The 14349-nt window shown below is 37.8% G+C and overlaps 4 protein-coding genes across 11 annotated transcripts in view; 2 read left to right on the top strand and 2 right to left on the bottom strand.

The window, feature by feature from the left end:
- Positions 1-846, bottom strand: part of Trpgamma (Transient receptor potential cation channel gamma) — an 89803-nt gene extending 88957 nt beyond the window's left edge. For 2 of the 3 annotated variants that reach the window (XM_019841156.2, XM_025304460.1), the window contains exon 1: positions 394-845. The gene's annotated coding sequence lies outside the window, so the exon portion shown is untranslated. Of the gene's footprint in view, positions 1-393 lie in introns of all 3 variants that reach the window. The other variant, XM_025304463.1, reaches the window with a different exon arrangement.
- Positions 847-7143: 6297 nt separating this feature from the next.
- LOC105182636 (myosin-6) lies at positions 7144-10523 on the top strand. Of its 2 annotated transcripts, XM_025304472.1 has the most exons (8): positions 7144-7293; positions 7931-7965; positions 8048-8120; positions 8241-8724; positions 8794-9811; positions 9898-10026; positions 10096-10257; positions 10345-10523. In XM_025304472.1, the coding sequence occupies exons 2-8, from the start codon at positions 7931-7933 to the stop codon at positions 10370-10372; spliced, it is 1929 nt and encodes a 642-aa protein (XP_025160257.1). In that variant the 5' UTR covers positions 7144-7293; the 3' UTR covers positions 10373-10523. The 2 variants fall into 2 exon arrangements, with proteins under 2 accessions (XP_025160257.1, XP_011138521.2); XM_011140219.3 differs by lacking the exon at positions 7144-7293 and having other exon boundaries at positions 7778-7965.
- On the bottom strand, positions 10426-11934 carry lsn (vacuolar-sorting protein SNF8). Of its 4 annotated transcripts, none has more exons than XM_011140218.3 (2): positions 11807-11934; positions 10426-11324 (listed from the first exon to the last, which is right to left on the bottom strand). In XM_011140218.3, the coding sequence occupies exon 2, from the start codon at positions 11291-11293 to the stop codon at positions 10538-10540; it is 756 nt and encodes a 251-aa protein (XP_011138520.1). In that variant the 5' UTR covers positions 11294-11324; positions 11807-11934; the 3' UTR covers positions 10426-10537. The 4 variants fall into 4 exon arrangements, with proteins under 4 accessions (XP_011138520.1, XP_011138516.1, XP_011138517.1 ...); XM_011140214.3 differs by lacking the exon at positions 11807-11934 and adding an exon at positions 11529-11706; XM_011140215.3 differs by lacking the exon at positions 11807-11934 and adding an exon at positions 11419-11569.
- Positions 11734-13973, top strand: LOC105182633 (metallophosphoesterase domain-containing protein 1). 2 transcript variants are annotated; one of them, XM_011140211.3, is made up of 5 exons: positions 11734-11938; positions 12129-12273; positions 12420-12696; positions 13283-13509; positions 13574-13973. In XM_011140211.3, the coding sequence occupies exons 1-5, from the start codon at positions 11816-11818 to the stop codon at positions 13699-13701; spliced, it is 900 nt and encodes a 299-aa protein (XP_011138513.1). In that variant the 5' UTR covers positions 11734-11815; the 3' UTR covers positions 13702-13973. The 2 variants fall into 2 exon arrangements, with proteins under 2 accessions (XP_011138513.1, XP_025160258.1); XM_025304473.1 differs by lacking the exons at positions 13283-13509; positions 13574-13973 and adding an exon at positions 12888-13257.
- The last annotated feature ends 376 nt before the right edge of the window (positions 13974-14349 follow it).

Raw genomic sequence — 14349 nt, 5'->3', positions numbered from 1 at the left:
TTTCTCCGAGAGGCAAAAACTTGAAAAAAGAGTAAGAAAAAGGAAAAGCTCCCCCCCCCCCCACCCGAGTAAAACGATTCATGCTGCAGCAGCAGCTGCCCGCTCACCAAGAGTCAAGATCGCGAATTTCGGTGTTTCGAATGTCCACCCCCAACTCCTGTTTCCGCGGTAGCGACGGTAAACACGAGATAATCGAGAAACGATGAGCATTAATTCTCACGAAAGAGTCGACCGCACGAGCCAATTAGCATTCATGCGAAAAATACCCGTCCCGCTCATTTGTCCGTTCGTTCGCCTCGGACACCCCCGCGAATACCCCCACTCGACGCTGCTGCACGCGTGCACGCTGAAGAGCGCAGCAAGAGCGCGCGTTTGCACCGCGACAGTACTGACCTTGACTTTCCGACATCTCCGGGCGGCGATGGATCTTGACTGCCTCCTGAGCGCCTCCAGAGGAACGCGTTGCCTTCAGGATGCGTTGCCGGCGGATGCACCTCGTCACTGCACAGCGGCACCACTACCACTTCCTGTTCTTCTTCCTCTTCTTCCTCTTCTGCCTTCCGTTATTCTTCCTCGCGTTACTACGAGCCCCACACTCGATTAAGAGCAGTCGCGACAGGTCACGGGCTCTCTCGTCGTCGTTCACGATATCGCGGACGGGGACGATCACTGGCGTGCGACGATGAGAGCGGGCTGATGATGCGCGCGGCAACGGCGGGGGTTGCGGTACATTCGCGAACAGTGAGCGCGTAGGGATGCACGCGGTGCACTCTCTCTTTTCCTCTGTTTTCGTTCTCTTGCTTCCTCTCTCTTTCTCTCTCTCTCTCTCTCTCTCTCTCTCTCTTTCTCTCTCTCTCTCTCTCTCTTTCTCTCTGCCCCTCTCATGCGACGCGACGACTACGAATCGCTCGCGGCGCGGCTTGGGCGGGGACTGAGCGCGAGGACTGAGGCGTCCCGACACTCTCTCGGCGTCGCACCCATCCCCGCCTAACCTCGCCGATATCCCGCGGGCGGATAGATAACGCCTGCCAGAATTTCCACCTCCTGCTGCTCTTACCCCCTCATCCCGTACACCGTAGCCAACAGCACCCTACGAGATCGGAAAGTTTCCCTTTCGATGCTCTCCGCAGCCGCTCTTAACCCCTTTCGGGGATGGTCGTTGCCGCCGCCGCCGCCGCCGCCGCCGTTGCGCCGTTCGGTACCGCAACCCACTTGTGTCCGTTAGCCTTAACAGCGCCGAGATCACGTCAGTTTTGAAACTGCAAGTACCAACGGAAGTGTTATTAATTTGCGCGCTTTCCGCCCGAGGAGTCCTATTTTCTAGTTATCAACGAAAATTATGCCACAAGCTGTACACAACTGTACACAACTATGCGGTGAAATATACAACGATTTCCTGACCCCTGAAGAGACACCGGAGCAATGTAAAATTGCTCTCTTTTTTTACGCAATGTTATTTTACGAAATTTTCCGAATTAAAATGTAGATTGATCAATTATTAATCTATCGCCTGGATAGCGGAAAACTTATTTATTAACGTATAAAAATTTCAACCAAATTATTACAAACTAATTGAATGATCCGACGTAATATTGTAACACTCATGAATTTGATAGTGACATTACAAATTAATATAATAATTCATTAAATATATGTAAACTATTTACACCTAATCCTCTTTATTAAATTTACAGCCATATTAAATTATTCGCCCGTTGCATGCGCGATCGTAATATCTATTTTGCTCGTACCAGCTGAGGTACTATATGTACCTTTCATCATTCGTAGGCTATATGTATATTAACGGACCGCCATATTTTCGCACGAATGTGTCGTTCTTACACAACCTCATGCGATCGAATGAATATAACCCCGCATGAATATAATCAACACAAGCATATATTTAAAGGTTAGATGCTCTTTCGTATCAAAGGGATGCAATTGATTGGTACCTGCGAGATAACTGACGAGTAAACGATAAATTCTCAGAGCGTCAGACGGAGGATGTTGACGTTCTCTTGAATATTTACTGACGCAATCTTTCAGCGGCGACGTACGACCGTTTCGTTTTCTCAATGTCGAACTCATAATGATATTCTGAAAGCAGTTAATACTCGTTGAGTAATGTTTATCTTTAGTGGTCGCGTAGCGATCCTCTGTATTTATTGCTGATTCAGCGTCTATCATTGATACATAGCTATCAAATTACCTTTTAAGATCTATAACTGTGCAAATATGTTCTCTTGTCCTGCAGGTAGACATAGAATAATCGGAAGTTCATTTGAAACTGCGGACTACAATTTACAATAATGGCTGACTCGTTCAAATTTGGGCTGCTAACAGCTGTTTAGCGCCATCTACCGGTGACAAACATAGACTTGTTCGCCTTTAAACCTAGACTCACCGACGAGATACTACTATAAAGACTGTTGGCCTTACGGGATTTAGCGTACCAGAGAAATTTTGCTGTGCACTAGCACCCTCTTAGGAATATCGTGGCCGAAATATAAAACACAGCTCGAAGTAAGTATGGATGGTAACAGATATAGAATAATGGGAAAAAGGTATCGGAAGATATCAGACTATAAATACAGAAAACAGACCGAATATGTATGTATGTCTCTTAGGATTGCAAGACGTGAGAAAATTTAGAATAATTTTTATTTTAAATATATACACACGTTGGCATTCCTTAATTTAATAATTCGAAGTTGAAATAATACTAAAATTGCAATCCGGAACATATATACAGAGTATTCCACAAATTCCTCGCTCCGAGGAATCCATGAAGACATAGAACGGATTAAGATAAATATAAAATTCCCATACCATTTTGCGATGTTTGCAACAACCGAACTATTAATTACAGAAATGTAACGAATGAGCACGCGCCGAGATGGTCTCGAAAAAGCAACGAAGCCGCTCGAGCTAAGCATGGCCTATATGGTCTAACGACAGTTGCCAACGTACAAGAAGAAGAAGAAGAAGAAGGACAAGCCGCCGCTACTCGTGTTTTATCTCGTCGCTCTTGCGTTAATATACTGATCATGAACGAAGTTACTTTTTTTCTACAGCTGGACGAAGACGACGACGATGACGACGAAGGACTACGACGACGACCACGACGACGTCGACGACGACGACGACGATGGCTTTAATACTTTCTTTGATACTTTCCGATATCTTTTTTTCATTATTCCATATCATGCATGCTTATCATCCATGTTATCATCCATGCTTATTTCAAGCTATGTTCCATATTTCGGCCACGATATTCCTAAGACAGCGCTAGTGCACAGCGAAATTTCTCTGGTACGCTAAATCCCATAAAACCAACAGTCTTTGTACACCTGTATTCATAGTCAAGCCTTATATTTAAGATTTCCTTAAGTTTATCTTCAGATGGTCTGCAGCCAATAAAATAATCCGTGCAGCATCTAAAGATGGATATAAGGAAGCCTCAAGTATAAGGCCTGACTATGAATACGGGTAATAGCAGAGTGAAACCTGAAAGCGGTCAACACGACATTTTCTGCTACACTGACTTTCCGCACTGGGTAAAGGTACGCCATCTGCATCCATTTTGAGAGGGGAACTACCATGGTACATCCACTTTCAGGTCTCGGTGGTAAAATCTACATGTGGTGGAAGTCCGTGCTACATCCATTTTCAGGCGGTTTATGTCCGTGCTGCAACCACAGTTGCCATCTCCATACCAGACTATGCCCGGTAGTCTAAAAAGAGCGGGGGGGAAGAGGGAGGAGCAGAAAAAATAAAACGTACGTATTAAATGTTAAATCTTCGAATACATGTTGCCGTATCAAAGTCTCCTTTATAATAAACGATTTGTCATGTCTGGAGACGCATGATGTATCGTTGCCCGCGTCCCGTTCCCTTCGTCCTACTTCTCAATTCAGCATCCCGTCCGCTCCGGACGTTCGCTCATAGCACTGACAGTATATATTTTTTTATTTTCGAAATAAAAAAAGCCAAACGAATGCAATTAAATGTTATTTATCATCATTGAATATTAGATGAAAAGTAGAAGAGTTATTGTCCGCAGCGGATAATCTCTCTTAAAAAAAAATGTCGAACTGAAACATATTAAAAAGTATTGACATTTTGAATACGTCTGAATTCTGCTTTCTGATCCGAAGAAAGGGACTAAAAAATATTAGTTCTGATTAAATTTCACCGCGCTAAATGCGAGATGCAATTACTTTCGTCAATCTCTGTCTATCTAATTATTTATTGCGTTGTTGTATACAAGAGATACTGATCCAGACAGAGACGGATAACGGTCCATGAACGCGGATCTCCAATTCATCATGTTCTCAATCAAACATTCTGAATAATTCTCAACTGTGTGAGTATACCGGTCTTGTGTAGAATATTCAACGTCATACCGCTTCTTAGACTGCGACCTTCCTTGTTTTCGGTCAGTTCTTTCAAGTCTGTTTACTCTCGTTACGGGATTTAAATTTAAATGTCCATTCGTAAAAGAGTATTTTCGAGAGCACAACTATTGTCTCCGCTTCTTGTTGTCATTTTTTTTCGTCAGCTCTTTCAAGAGCTCCTATCAAGACATTCAATGTCAATGAAGAAAAAAAATCGTAGCGAATATTCTCCACTCATCCCGACCAAACATTCTTTCTCTACCGCAGCTTACCAATCAAGAACGCTAAATTTTTGTTCCAGACGTTGCGAGAAGCAAGTCCGGCGGACGCGGATGCTGCACCGGAGGATCCGGTTCGGGCAGAGCAGGGTCGGCCGGAAGGTAAAGTTTACAAGTTTCCTACACATCTGTGTTCAACTCTTTACGATCTTTGCCTTTGTAACTTGTTCCTCATCAGCTCTCTTGAAAGCTTCAAGTCCCATTTAAATTTTCAATGTTGGAACAAAAATATAAAGATAAAAATTCCGTATCAAAATATATCTGTATTTTCGATTCGTCCCGATCAAAGATATTCTCTCTCTAGGTTCTTTCTTCGCAGGTCATCAACCGAGAAAATTATTTTTCCGTTTCAGTTGCGGAAAGCAAAGTCCTTTCAAAACCCTACATTTTGCCGTAAATGGCGACTCTCTACTCCCAGTAGAAGCGGAGATATCAACGGAGAAAGGTTGGAAAACTTTAATCTTCGATATCTCCTAAACGGTTAGAGATACAGGCCTGGCTCTGGTGCCAAATTAAAGTCCTCTCAAAACCCTACATTTTCGACTACATGGACGACTCTCTACTCCCAGTAGAAGCGGAGATATCGACGGGGGAAGGCTGGATATCGACGGAGAATGGCTGGAAAACTTTAACCTTCGATATCTCCTAAACGGTTAGAGATACAGGCCTGGCTCTGGTACCAAATTAAAGTCCTTTCAAAACCCTACATTTTGTCGTAAATGGCTACTCTCTACTCCCAGTAGAAGCGGAGATATCAACGGAGAAAGGTTGGAAAACTTTAATCTTCGATATCTCCTAAACGGTTAGAGATACAGGCCTGGCTCTGGTACCAAATTAAAGTCCTCTCAAATCCCTACATTTTCGACTACATGGACGATTCGTGCATCGAGATAATTATATGTAATAATGATAATATATTAATATTTTTCCCTATTCGTGAATAGGCAAATATGGGTCAATCGATTTTCCACCTCGATCACCGGATTTCACTGTCCTGGATTATTATTTATGGGGAAGTGTAAAAGACAGTACTTATACCGTAATCGTCCAACTACAAGGAATGACATAATTACCAGAATAACAGAAGCAATTGAATCTTTAAGTAGCGCTGAAATTCTTCGAGCAACCAATTCTTTTCAAAATAGAGTAAACATTTGCATTGAAAAGATTGGTGCTCAATTTGAACACTACCTTACTTGAGTACAGACACACACACATACACGCACGCACACGCACGCACGCACTTGAGAGGCAAGGGGATTACTCATATTAAACCCACACCCGAAAGGGAACAGAATTCTGCTACGTCCACGTCGTTCTTCTTGGATAGCGCTGAAAGTAAAATGATCCGAATTTTTTTAAACATGCATAACTACAGAGATTTGAGTGAAAAGGTAAGTTGACCTTAAAATAATACCTATTTACTTGACCCTATAACAACGTACAACATATTTTGTACTTGATGTCAAAATACTGCTAGGTACTGCTTTGGAGCCTCATAACTCGAAAAGTACTCAATGAAAAAATATTTTGTTATAGTGTTTTGGAAAGCTCTCGAGATAAGCTACAAGAATATGTAATGAGAATATGTAATGAGAATATGTAATGAGAAATAGTAATTCTTTAAGGTCAAACCAATGATACCATCTTACGTCACCCTTGCAGCCATACAACTTTTGTCAGAAACATTTTTCTTTAAAATGTTCTATTTCCGAAATAAAAGGGCTGTACGGGTAGTCTACATCACCCTATATATATATTAATAGATTTATATCATCAGATATGAAGGAAATATTTTGTTAACGGAAAAATAAAACTCATAGCAATTGTATGAATAAGAGAGGACAATTTATTACAATTATACATAATACATTAATACAAGAGATTTGCATATAAAATTTTACATAAAGTGTAATGTTGTTTGAATAATTAACTGAATGTATTCTTATAAATTTTTTCTATAATTTAGAAGCACAACAAAAATTCAAAATCTGATTTTAAAAAAGACCTTGATATATCAGAAATCTCTTAAGAAACATTTTATCTATACAGAAAAATTCCCAAGATTTTTCTTTTAAACACAGTATAATCCAACAAGAATAGCTTTGGCTTAGTATAAGAGGTAGAGAAGATTCGAAATATAGATACTTTTTTATAAGATTATATGTAGATAGATCTTATTGTAAATTTCAATGATGAAGAATGCACACTAGACATGAATAAGTGATCAAAAGGAAATCGGTCTATATATATACCACTTTATACATACAGGCCTGTTTTTTGTACCAAAATATAGTGCTGTAAAAACGCTCTTCCATAAATTACGACTCCCATCTCACTCAGAAAATTTATTTTCGGAAATCCGACGTTTCATTCAGAGTTCTGGTCCCCCAGGTTATCCCTGCAGCTCCCTATAGCGGCGTGTTGTCTTTCCTTTCACCTCGCACCGACAATAGTTGCTAGCTGTATTATCTTGAGCGTAGCTATAGCACAGTCGCTATTATCATCGCTCTTCAATTACCACCGGGTCCTTGGGCCCCCTTGGTCAATACGAAAATTTACCCAGGGTTGACAGTCTTTATATTACCTCGTCGGTAGCTGCACTGGCAACTAAACTGGTAATAAAATAGAGTGAGACAAGTATATTTGTTCTCACTTTAACTTATTGCATTAGTTTGCAATTAGTTTAAAAGAACAGATTATTAATCAAACTTTCATTTTTCAAGTAGTGTAACTCTACAATAAATTAGGCAGACCTTAAGTTTAATCGATATGATTGAACGAAATGTCAGAAGATTGTTATTTTTAAACAATGTTACTAAAAAATTTAAATAAATTGTTTTTTTCTGATAGCACAACTTACAATGACAAAATGAATAAATTTTTATTCTTTAGCAAAATAACCAGAGAATCGAATGGGAACTTCTGTCTTTATTTATTCTATGATATTAGTACTTTTATATTAGATTTATGAATTAAAATGTTTAATATATTACTTAAGAACAATAAAGCAATGCCTTAAAATTGTTTTCCATATGTATTAATATATTTCGTCATGCATATTAATGATTAAACCTCAATATATCTCAGTCGTGTATTGTATCTGTGACATGTCAATAGAAACCATATTGATATGAGAAATTCGAATGTTAACTAAATTATTTTAAAATTATTTATTCCGAAATAGCTTTTTTTTCTATAATCTTTAGTTATATCTTTCGGTGGTTGTATGTTTCATAAATTGCGTGCGACAAGATGTTTGATTCGGAGAATGACACATTGAAACGCGGGTGAGTATGAGGTTAGAAAAAGTCTCAAATATTATTGCATTTTATTAAATATAATTGATATATATTTTTTTTTATATATCAGAGAGCAACACATTATTCTTCAAGAATATAATAATATCATCAAAGAACTCAAACAGGAGTTGGAGGTTTGCAAAGTGAGTTATGACAATCCATTTAACAACAACATGTATTACATTCTCTAATAATTGTATATTATTTTCAAATAGCTATTTGTGTAACAATAATTATATACGTAATAGAGATACTTCTTTTAGACAGAGCAAAATGGCATACGCTCTCAACTTCAATCTTTGCATATCGAAACCAAAGATAGTAGTGATGCCATACGTGATTATATTTCACGGATCCATCTGGAAGAATGTGGTAATGAAGATGCATATAACAAGATAGTCACGAATTTAAAAGAACGCATTGCAGTTTTGCAAATGGAGAAAGACTCTGCAGTACAATTATGGCAGGTGTCAATGAAAGCTGTGGATGCTTTGGAGCAAGAGTTACGAACTCGTTCAGTAGATAGTAAAGATGTAAAATTTTATGAAGAACAACTGAAAGATGTTAGACAATCATATTCAGAAGCCATAAAGGCTTTAGAAGGCAAATTACTTCAAGCTAAGGAGAATTTTGCAAAACAGCAGTCATTATGGATGTCTAACAAGGAGACAACAGAAACTCTAAGACGTGAGAAACAAGAATTGACGAAACAACTTCAAGAATTTCAACAAGATGTTCAGCAGAGAGGTCAGTTATTTATATAATTTGTAATTTGAAACATATGAAGAATATCATGTATCACTAATTTCATTAAAGACAGGAATAATCAGCAGAGAATACAGTCGTTAACAGAGGAGTTATCTGTCGCGAGGGCAGAGACGCAGAATTTAAATCATTTGAAATCCGACCTAGAGAGGAAGTTAAACGAGAGTAGAAAAGTCGCCAGTAACATTCTGGCAAAGAACGAGGAAACGAAATATAAAATGGCTGAAGCTCTGGACCTAATAGAATCCGCGGTCAGGGAAAAGGACTTTGTGTTGCAAAGAGAGGCGCAAGTTATAGAACAGAAGGCTAAGCTGGAAACTCGATTGGCTTCTATTACCGAGGAAAACGTCACTAAGATGCAGAGCGAGATCGTCAAATTGAAAGATGCTCACGAGCATAACGTGAAGAAATATCAACTGGAAATCAAAGAACTGAAGTCGGAATTGCGAGAAAAAGCAACGTTATTAGATCGGTCGCAGAGAGAGAGCAAATTGGCGGAGGAGGAACTCGAGAGGGTGCGTCGGAATTCCGAAGAACTACTAGCAAAATCGACCGCCAAATTGCTGAACTTTGAGCAAGCATTGAAACAAGCTGATTCCAGATTGGAAACATGTAACGAAACGACCGAGAAGCAACACAATTTAGAGATGCAACAGTTGCGAGAGAAGATCATTAATCTGGAAGATAAGCTGGCGGCTTCGAACGAGAAACTGAGGCAGATTCAGCAGCAAAGTTCTATGGATATGGGAGACCGCATCAGATCGAGCGATGAAAGGACAAAGAATGCGATTGATCGTTACGTTAGTCTGGAGAATCAGCTGATGAGATCCATGAACGATAAGGAATCGTTGGCGACGGAGTTGAAGTCACTACAATCTGCCTTCGATCACGAAATATACAAGCGAGACTACGAACGGCGCACGTTGGAAAAGAGAATCCGCGAACTGGAGGCAAATCTGCAGAAGGCGAATCGCGTGATGGAGAATAAATCAGATAATAATGCTCCTCCAATACAGGTTCCTTCGCAACATTGCTCGGATACAATAAATAAACATACTTTGGACATACGGTATATATGATATTCTTTGATATTTTAATAAGTAGATAAATAAATAAATAACATATATTGTATATGTGTTTACATTTTCTTCACAGGATAGAAAACATGGATCACAACTGGCAATCTTTGTTATCCGAGCAACTGAGTAAACAGCAGGAACATTTTGACAAAAAAATAAAAGAAATGACGCAACACGTGACGGTTCATCAGAAATTAAGCAAAAAGTAATAAAACTTACTTATATTTACTCATAACTGAATCATATAGTTTGACAAATTTGATTTTGTCTTAAGATGGAGAGAAGAAGCAAAGTCTTTGACGGCCCAATTTCAAGTAAAATCGAAGGAATTACGCGAGAAAATAAGTTTACTACGCAAAGAGAACGCCGAACTCCATAAAGCATTGCTAATTTGCAGACAGCAATTTACTGAATACAAGACAGATGCTATTCACAGGTACACACTATACAATATTCTTAAAGTTACAATTACGAAAATGACATATATATATATATATATATCTTTACATTTCTTTTGTCTTAGTTATATACAAGGACCTGAGATCAGGTGACAGCATCCTTTGTTAGGTACAACACGATCGCAATGGATTTTGTATATTGTAAATATGTTACACTGGTCAACTTTATTTACGAGAAAGATACAAATCGCAAGAAACAATGTGAATTCTCTCTTCAAAATATTTTCTATCAGCATGGCAGCGATACTGATACAGAATTTATTCTTTGGAAACAATACAAGCTGTGAATAAACTAGGAAACCAATATAATGTCTCACTCTCGTTCTGCTCATCCAACCAAGCCAGTCCCTCCTTCATCATATGATTCAAAGCTTTTTGCGCTCTATCCTCCTCCCATCTTAATTCTTTGCACAGGATAGACTTGGAGACATACGCATTCGCTGATAAACTAGCTTGATGCAGCACTGCTGTGTGATCCATACTGAGCTCACCAGGTACTGACTGAACCAAATATTTACCGCCACCGATAGGAACTACGGAGAAACCATTGCCGAAAATTCTCAGTTTCTTAGCTGCAGCTAACAGATCCTCATTGGTGATCTCTTGATGCTCCTTCCTACGTCCTCTGGCCTGAATCAGGCGTGTCCTCAACTCGTCCAGTGATATCAGACCGCCATTCTTGTAATTGGTTGCCATACAGACCTCCACGATTTGCACAGCGAGTTCGTAATAGAAATCACCGATACCTAATACCGACCAGAAACCTTTGCCGGACGCCAGAGGGTCTACACCAATCGAAGCGCACATCTCCGTGAACTGACGGCGGAAACGAGCGTTCTTTTTTATCTCATTCTTATGCTTGCTCGCAAACTCCTCTAGATTCACACGGAACGTCTCCATGTGCTTCGTCATCTGCTCGAACTGGTTCTCCTGGATCTCTGTACCCTTGTCCCGATATTTCTCTTGTTCCAACTTTTGCTTCTGTATCGCTCCCACGCCCGCCTTTCGTCTCATTTCGTTTCTCTTGTTTATTTATGAAATTAAACTGAAATTAAAATGAAATTAAATTTCTTGAAGCGCTATTGCTGATATGCAAACAAAGTTTGTTATTGCCTTTTGAATTAAATAACTCGGCTAACCTATCTCTTTTAAGAACTGAGGAGCTTGACATGTGTCAAAAGACCGTACACCAAGGTTATATGAAGAAGACGTCAAAATTATACAAGGTTTAAAAAAAGTTTTGACTTACGACAGACAATCCCGATCATTTGGCAAAATATTGACTTTAGTCACATTCAGTATACTTTCTGCATTTCGATTAGAAATGTGTTACGAGTAGAATCAGAGTTATCAAAATTTACACGAAAACTTGTGCGAGTAAGGCACGTTATTTCACTTTCTTCTTTGTCGTTACAATAATCTAATATAGATCTGCCTTATTTTACGTGCAAAAAGTGCAAAAAAGTACAGTCAAACGTATCTCACAACACAGTTTAAACACGGTAGCAACCGGCTATCAGCATTTACCTGTTCAGCATGAAGATAGGTATTCACCCACTGACAGCAGATCCAACGGCAGCCTGGTGCGAGTTATCTCAACATCAAAAAGTTGTTAAAATAAATACTAAATTGCCGACGACAGAAGCGCCGAGCGATAAAGTACGTTTGATATAACATTTTACTGCTCTGATTTCTGTACACAGAAAGATACATTTGCGTTAACCTCGAAACTACCTTTGTTTATATGTTTTCAATTTATCAATAATTATTACAAACGAATCGAACTTTTGCATATTACGGTCATTAATACTACCCAATGACATATCTGACGATAATTTTTAATTTTCAGTTGCGTGTAGTATGTATGAGCGACACGCACTCACTCACACCGTACATAAACTTTGACATACCTACCGGTGACGTTTTCATCCACGCCGGAGATTTCACGAAATGTGGTAGTCTGCAGGAAGTTATAGAATTTAATAATTGGATAGGTCAGTATAATTAAGAGATTTTATCATATTTTGTTGCATGTGTAATGTTTCTAAATTTTTAAATTTAAATTTTATTAATATATACTTGTAAAGGAAAAAATGTACATATAAGGAAAAAAACATATATATATATTGTATAATTTCAGGTAATTTACCACACAAACACAAGATAGTTATAGCTGGAAATCATGAGCTTAGTTTTGATCCAACGTTCACACATCCCTTTTCTGTGCATACCAGTGGAGATCATCAGAAACATACAGGAACTAGCATACTTGACAATATACCTACTCTGGGTATGTCAAAAGACACCCTTGCTGAAGCTATTAAAACCACTAATGTTAAAGATTATTTGACAAATTGTACATACTTGGAAGACTCTGAGATTACATTGCATGGAATCAAGATATATGGCACTCCATGGTAAATATTCTCTGTAGCATTAATTTGATTAAACAATACTTAGTAAAAAAATAGAACTTATGTTGCATCAAATAAAAAATTGTACGAATTAAAATTGAAAAAGGGACAAATCTTGCATTAGCTTTAAAATTGAAGATGTCTATAATATGTATTTAGGTATCATGTAGGTTTAAATAAACACAATCATGTAGGTTTAAACAAACACAATCAGAACCATGTGAATATTCTACATTGACCTTTTGCCGTACAATGACGAACGAGACTCATGGTACGATATACAGACCAAACATGAAAATTACAAGTCAAATTCGTGATATGAATTACGAGCCAACAAAAAACACAAATCAAGATGTCTCTTTGCGAATGGGGCTTTCCTTCACCAAGGTACTGCGCGATGCCAAACTAAATCGTACCGCAAGAGGTTAATGTTATAAAAGATTAATTCAATTAATTATGACAAATATGTAGAAATATTATGTGTTTTGTGTTGGGAATAAAATTACGGAAAAACATTTGTAGAAAATAATTTCAGGTATAATCAGGTATAACATTCTTATTTCTATGGCACATTTCGTTGAAACTTTAGGCAACCAGAGTTTTGTAAGTGGGCATTTAATGTGCCACGTGGAGAAGCTTGTCTCTCGAAATGGGAAATGATACCGTCAGACACAGATATTCTGGTAACACACACCCCTCCTGTAGGTCACGGAGATCTGTGTTGTAGCGGAGTACGTGCTGGATGCGTTGAACTATTGTCGACGGTACAAAATCGAGTGAAACCTAAATATCATGTGTTCGGACATATACACGAAGGTACGACACAAAATTTGAAATACACGAAAAATGTTCTATACAAGTAAATATTTTTATCCTATAGGATATGGTATATCTTCAGACGGCAAAATAATATATATCAATGCATCAACATGTGATTTAAATTATCTGCCAAGTAATCCACCGATAGTATTTGATATAATATTACCTCCTGGTATTCAAAAATCATAAACTCGTTTAAGGTAATATCCGATACTATTAAAGTATATTTCATTGCATAATGCTATATTACGAAAATATTTTAGATTTTTCTTAAGCTACAAGCTAAGAAAACTCTTTCTATGTGATCGACAAGTAATGTGTAGGAGTTTCTTGCCTTAATTTAAATCCTACATGTAAACTATATATAAAGCATATACATATAGCATAGATTTTGATTTATATTTTTCTTTTTCACACAATTTGTAATACCTTAATGATATTAAACAAGATCTGATGTAATATATATGAATTCTTCTTTGATAAGAGTCCTATATACAAATTATATAGTCATATTTATTCAGTTCTAATGATAAACGGTTTGACAATTTTCAGGACAAATATACCTTCCATGAATTTCTTGTAAATATTTCATAAATAATGAAAATTGGACATTCACAATAAATAATATAACGTATTCTAAATAATATTTATTGCGTTATGTTCCATTTTTAATTACAATGTAACAATTATTAATATTTCGAAACTTTTATTAAAGAACAAATAGCTTCGAATTAGTGGAGCAATTTATAAATTGTCGAAAAAAGTGCGATTGTTATTTTGGGATATCTAATATAGATATTTCCTTAATCATTATGAGTAATAAAAATCATATTTTCC

The sequence above is a fragment of the Harpegnathos saltator genome, unplaced genomic scaffold (assembly GCF_003227715.2).
Source record: "Harpegnathos saltator strain DR-91 unplaced genomic scaffold, Hsal_v8.6 scaffold61, whole genome shotgun sequence".
Classification (NCBI taxonomy): Eukaryota; Metazoa; Arthropoda; class Insecta; order Hymenoptera; family Formicidae; genus Harpegnathos; species Harpegnathos saltator.
Note: the sequence above shows the minus strand (reverse complement) of the source record. Positions and strands in the feature narration are given on the sequence as shown.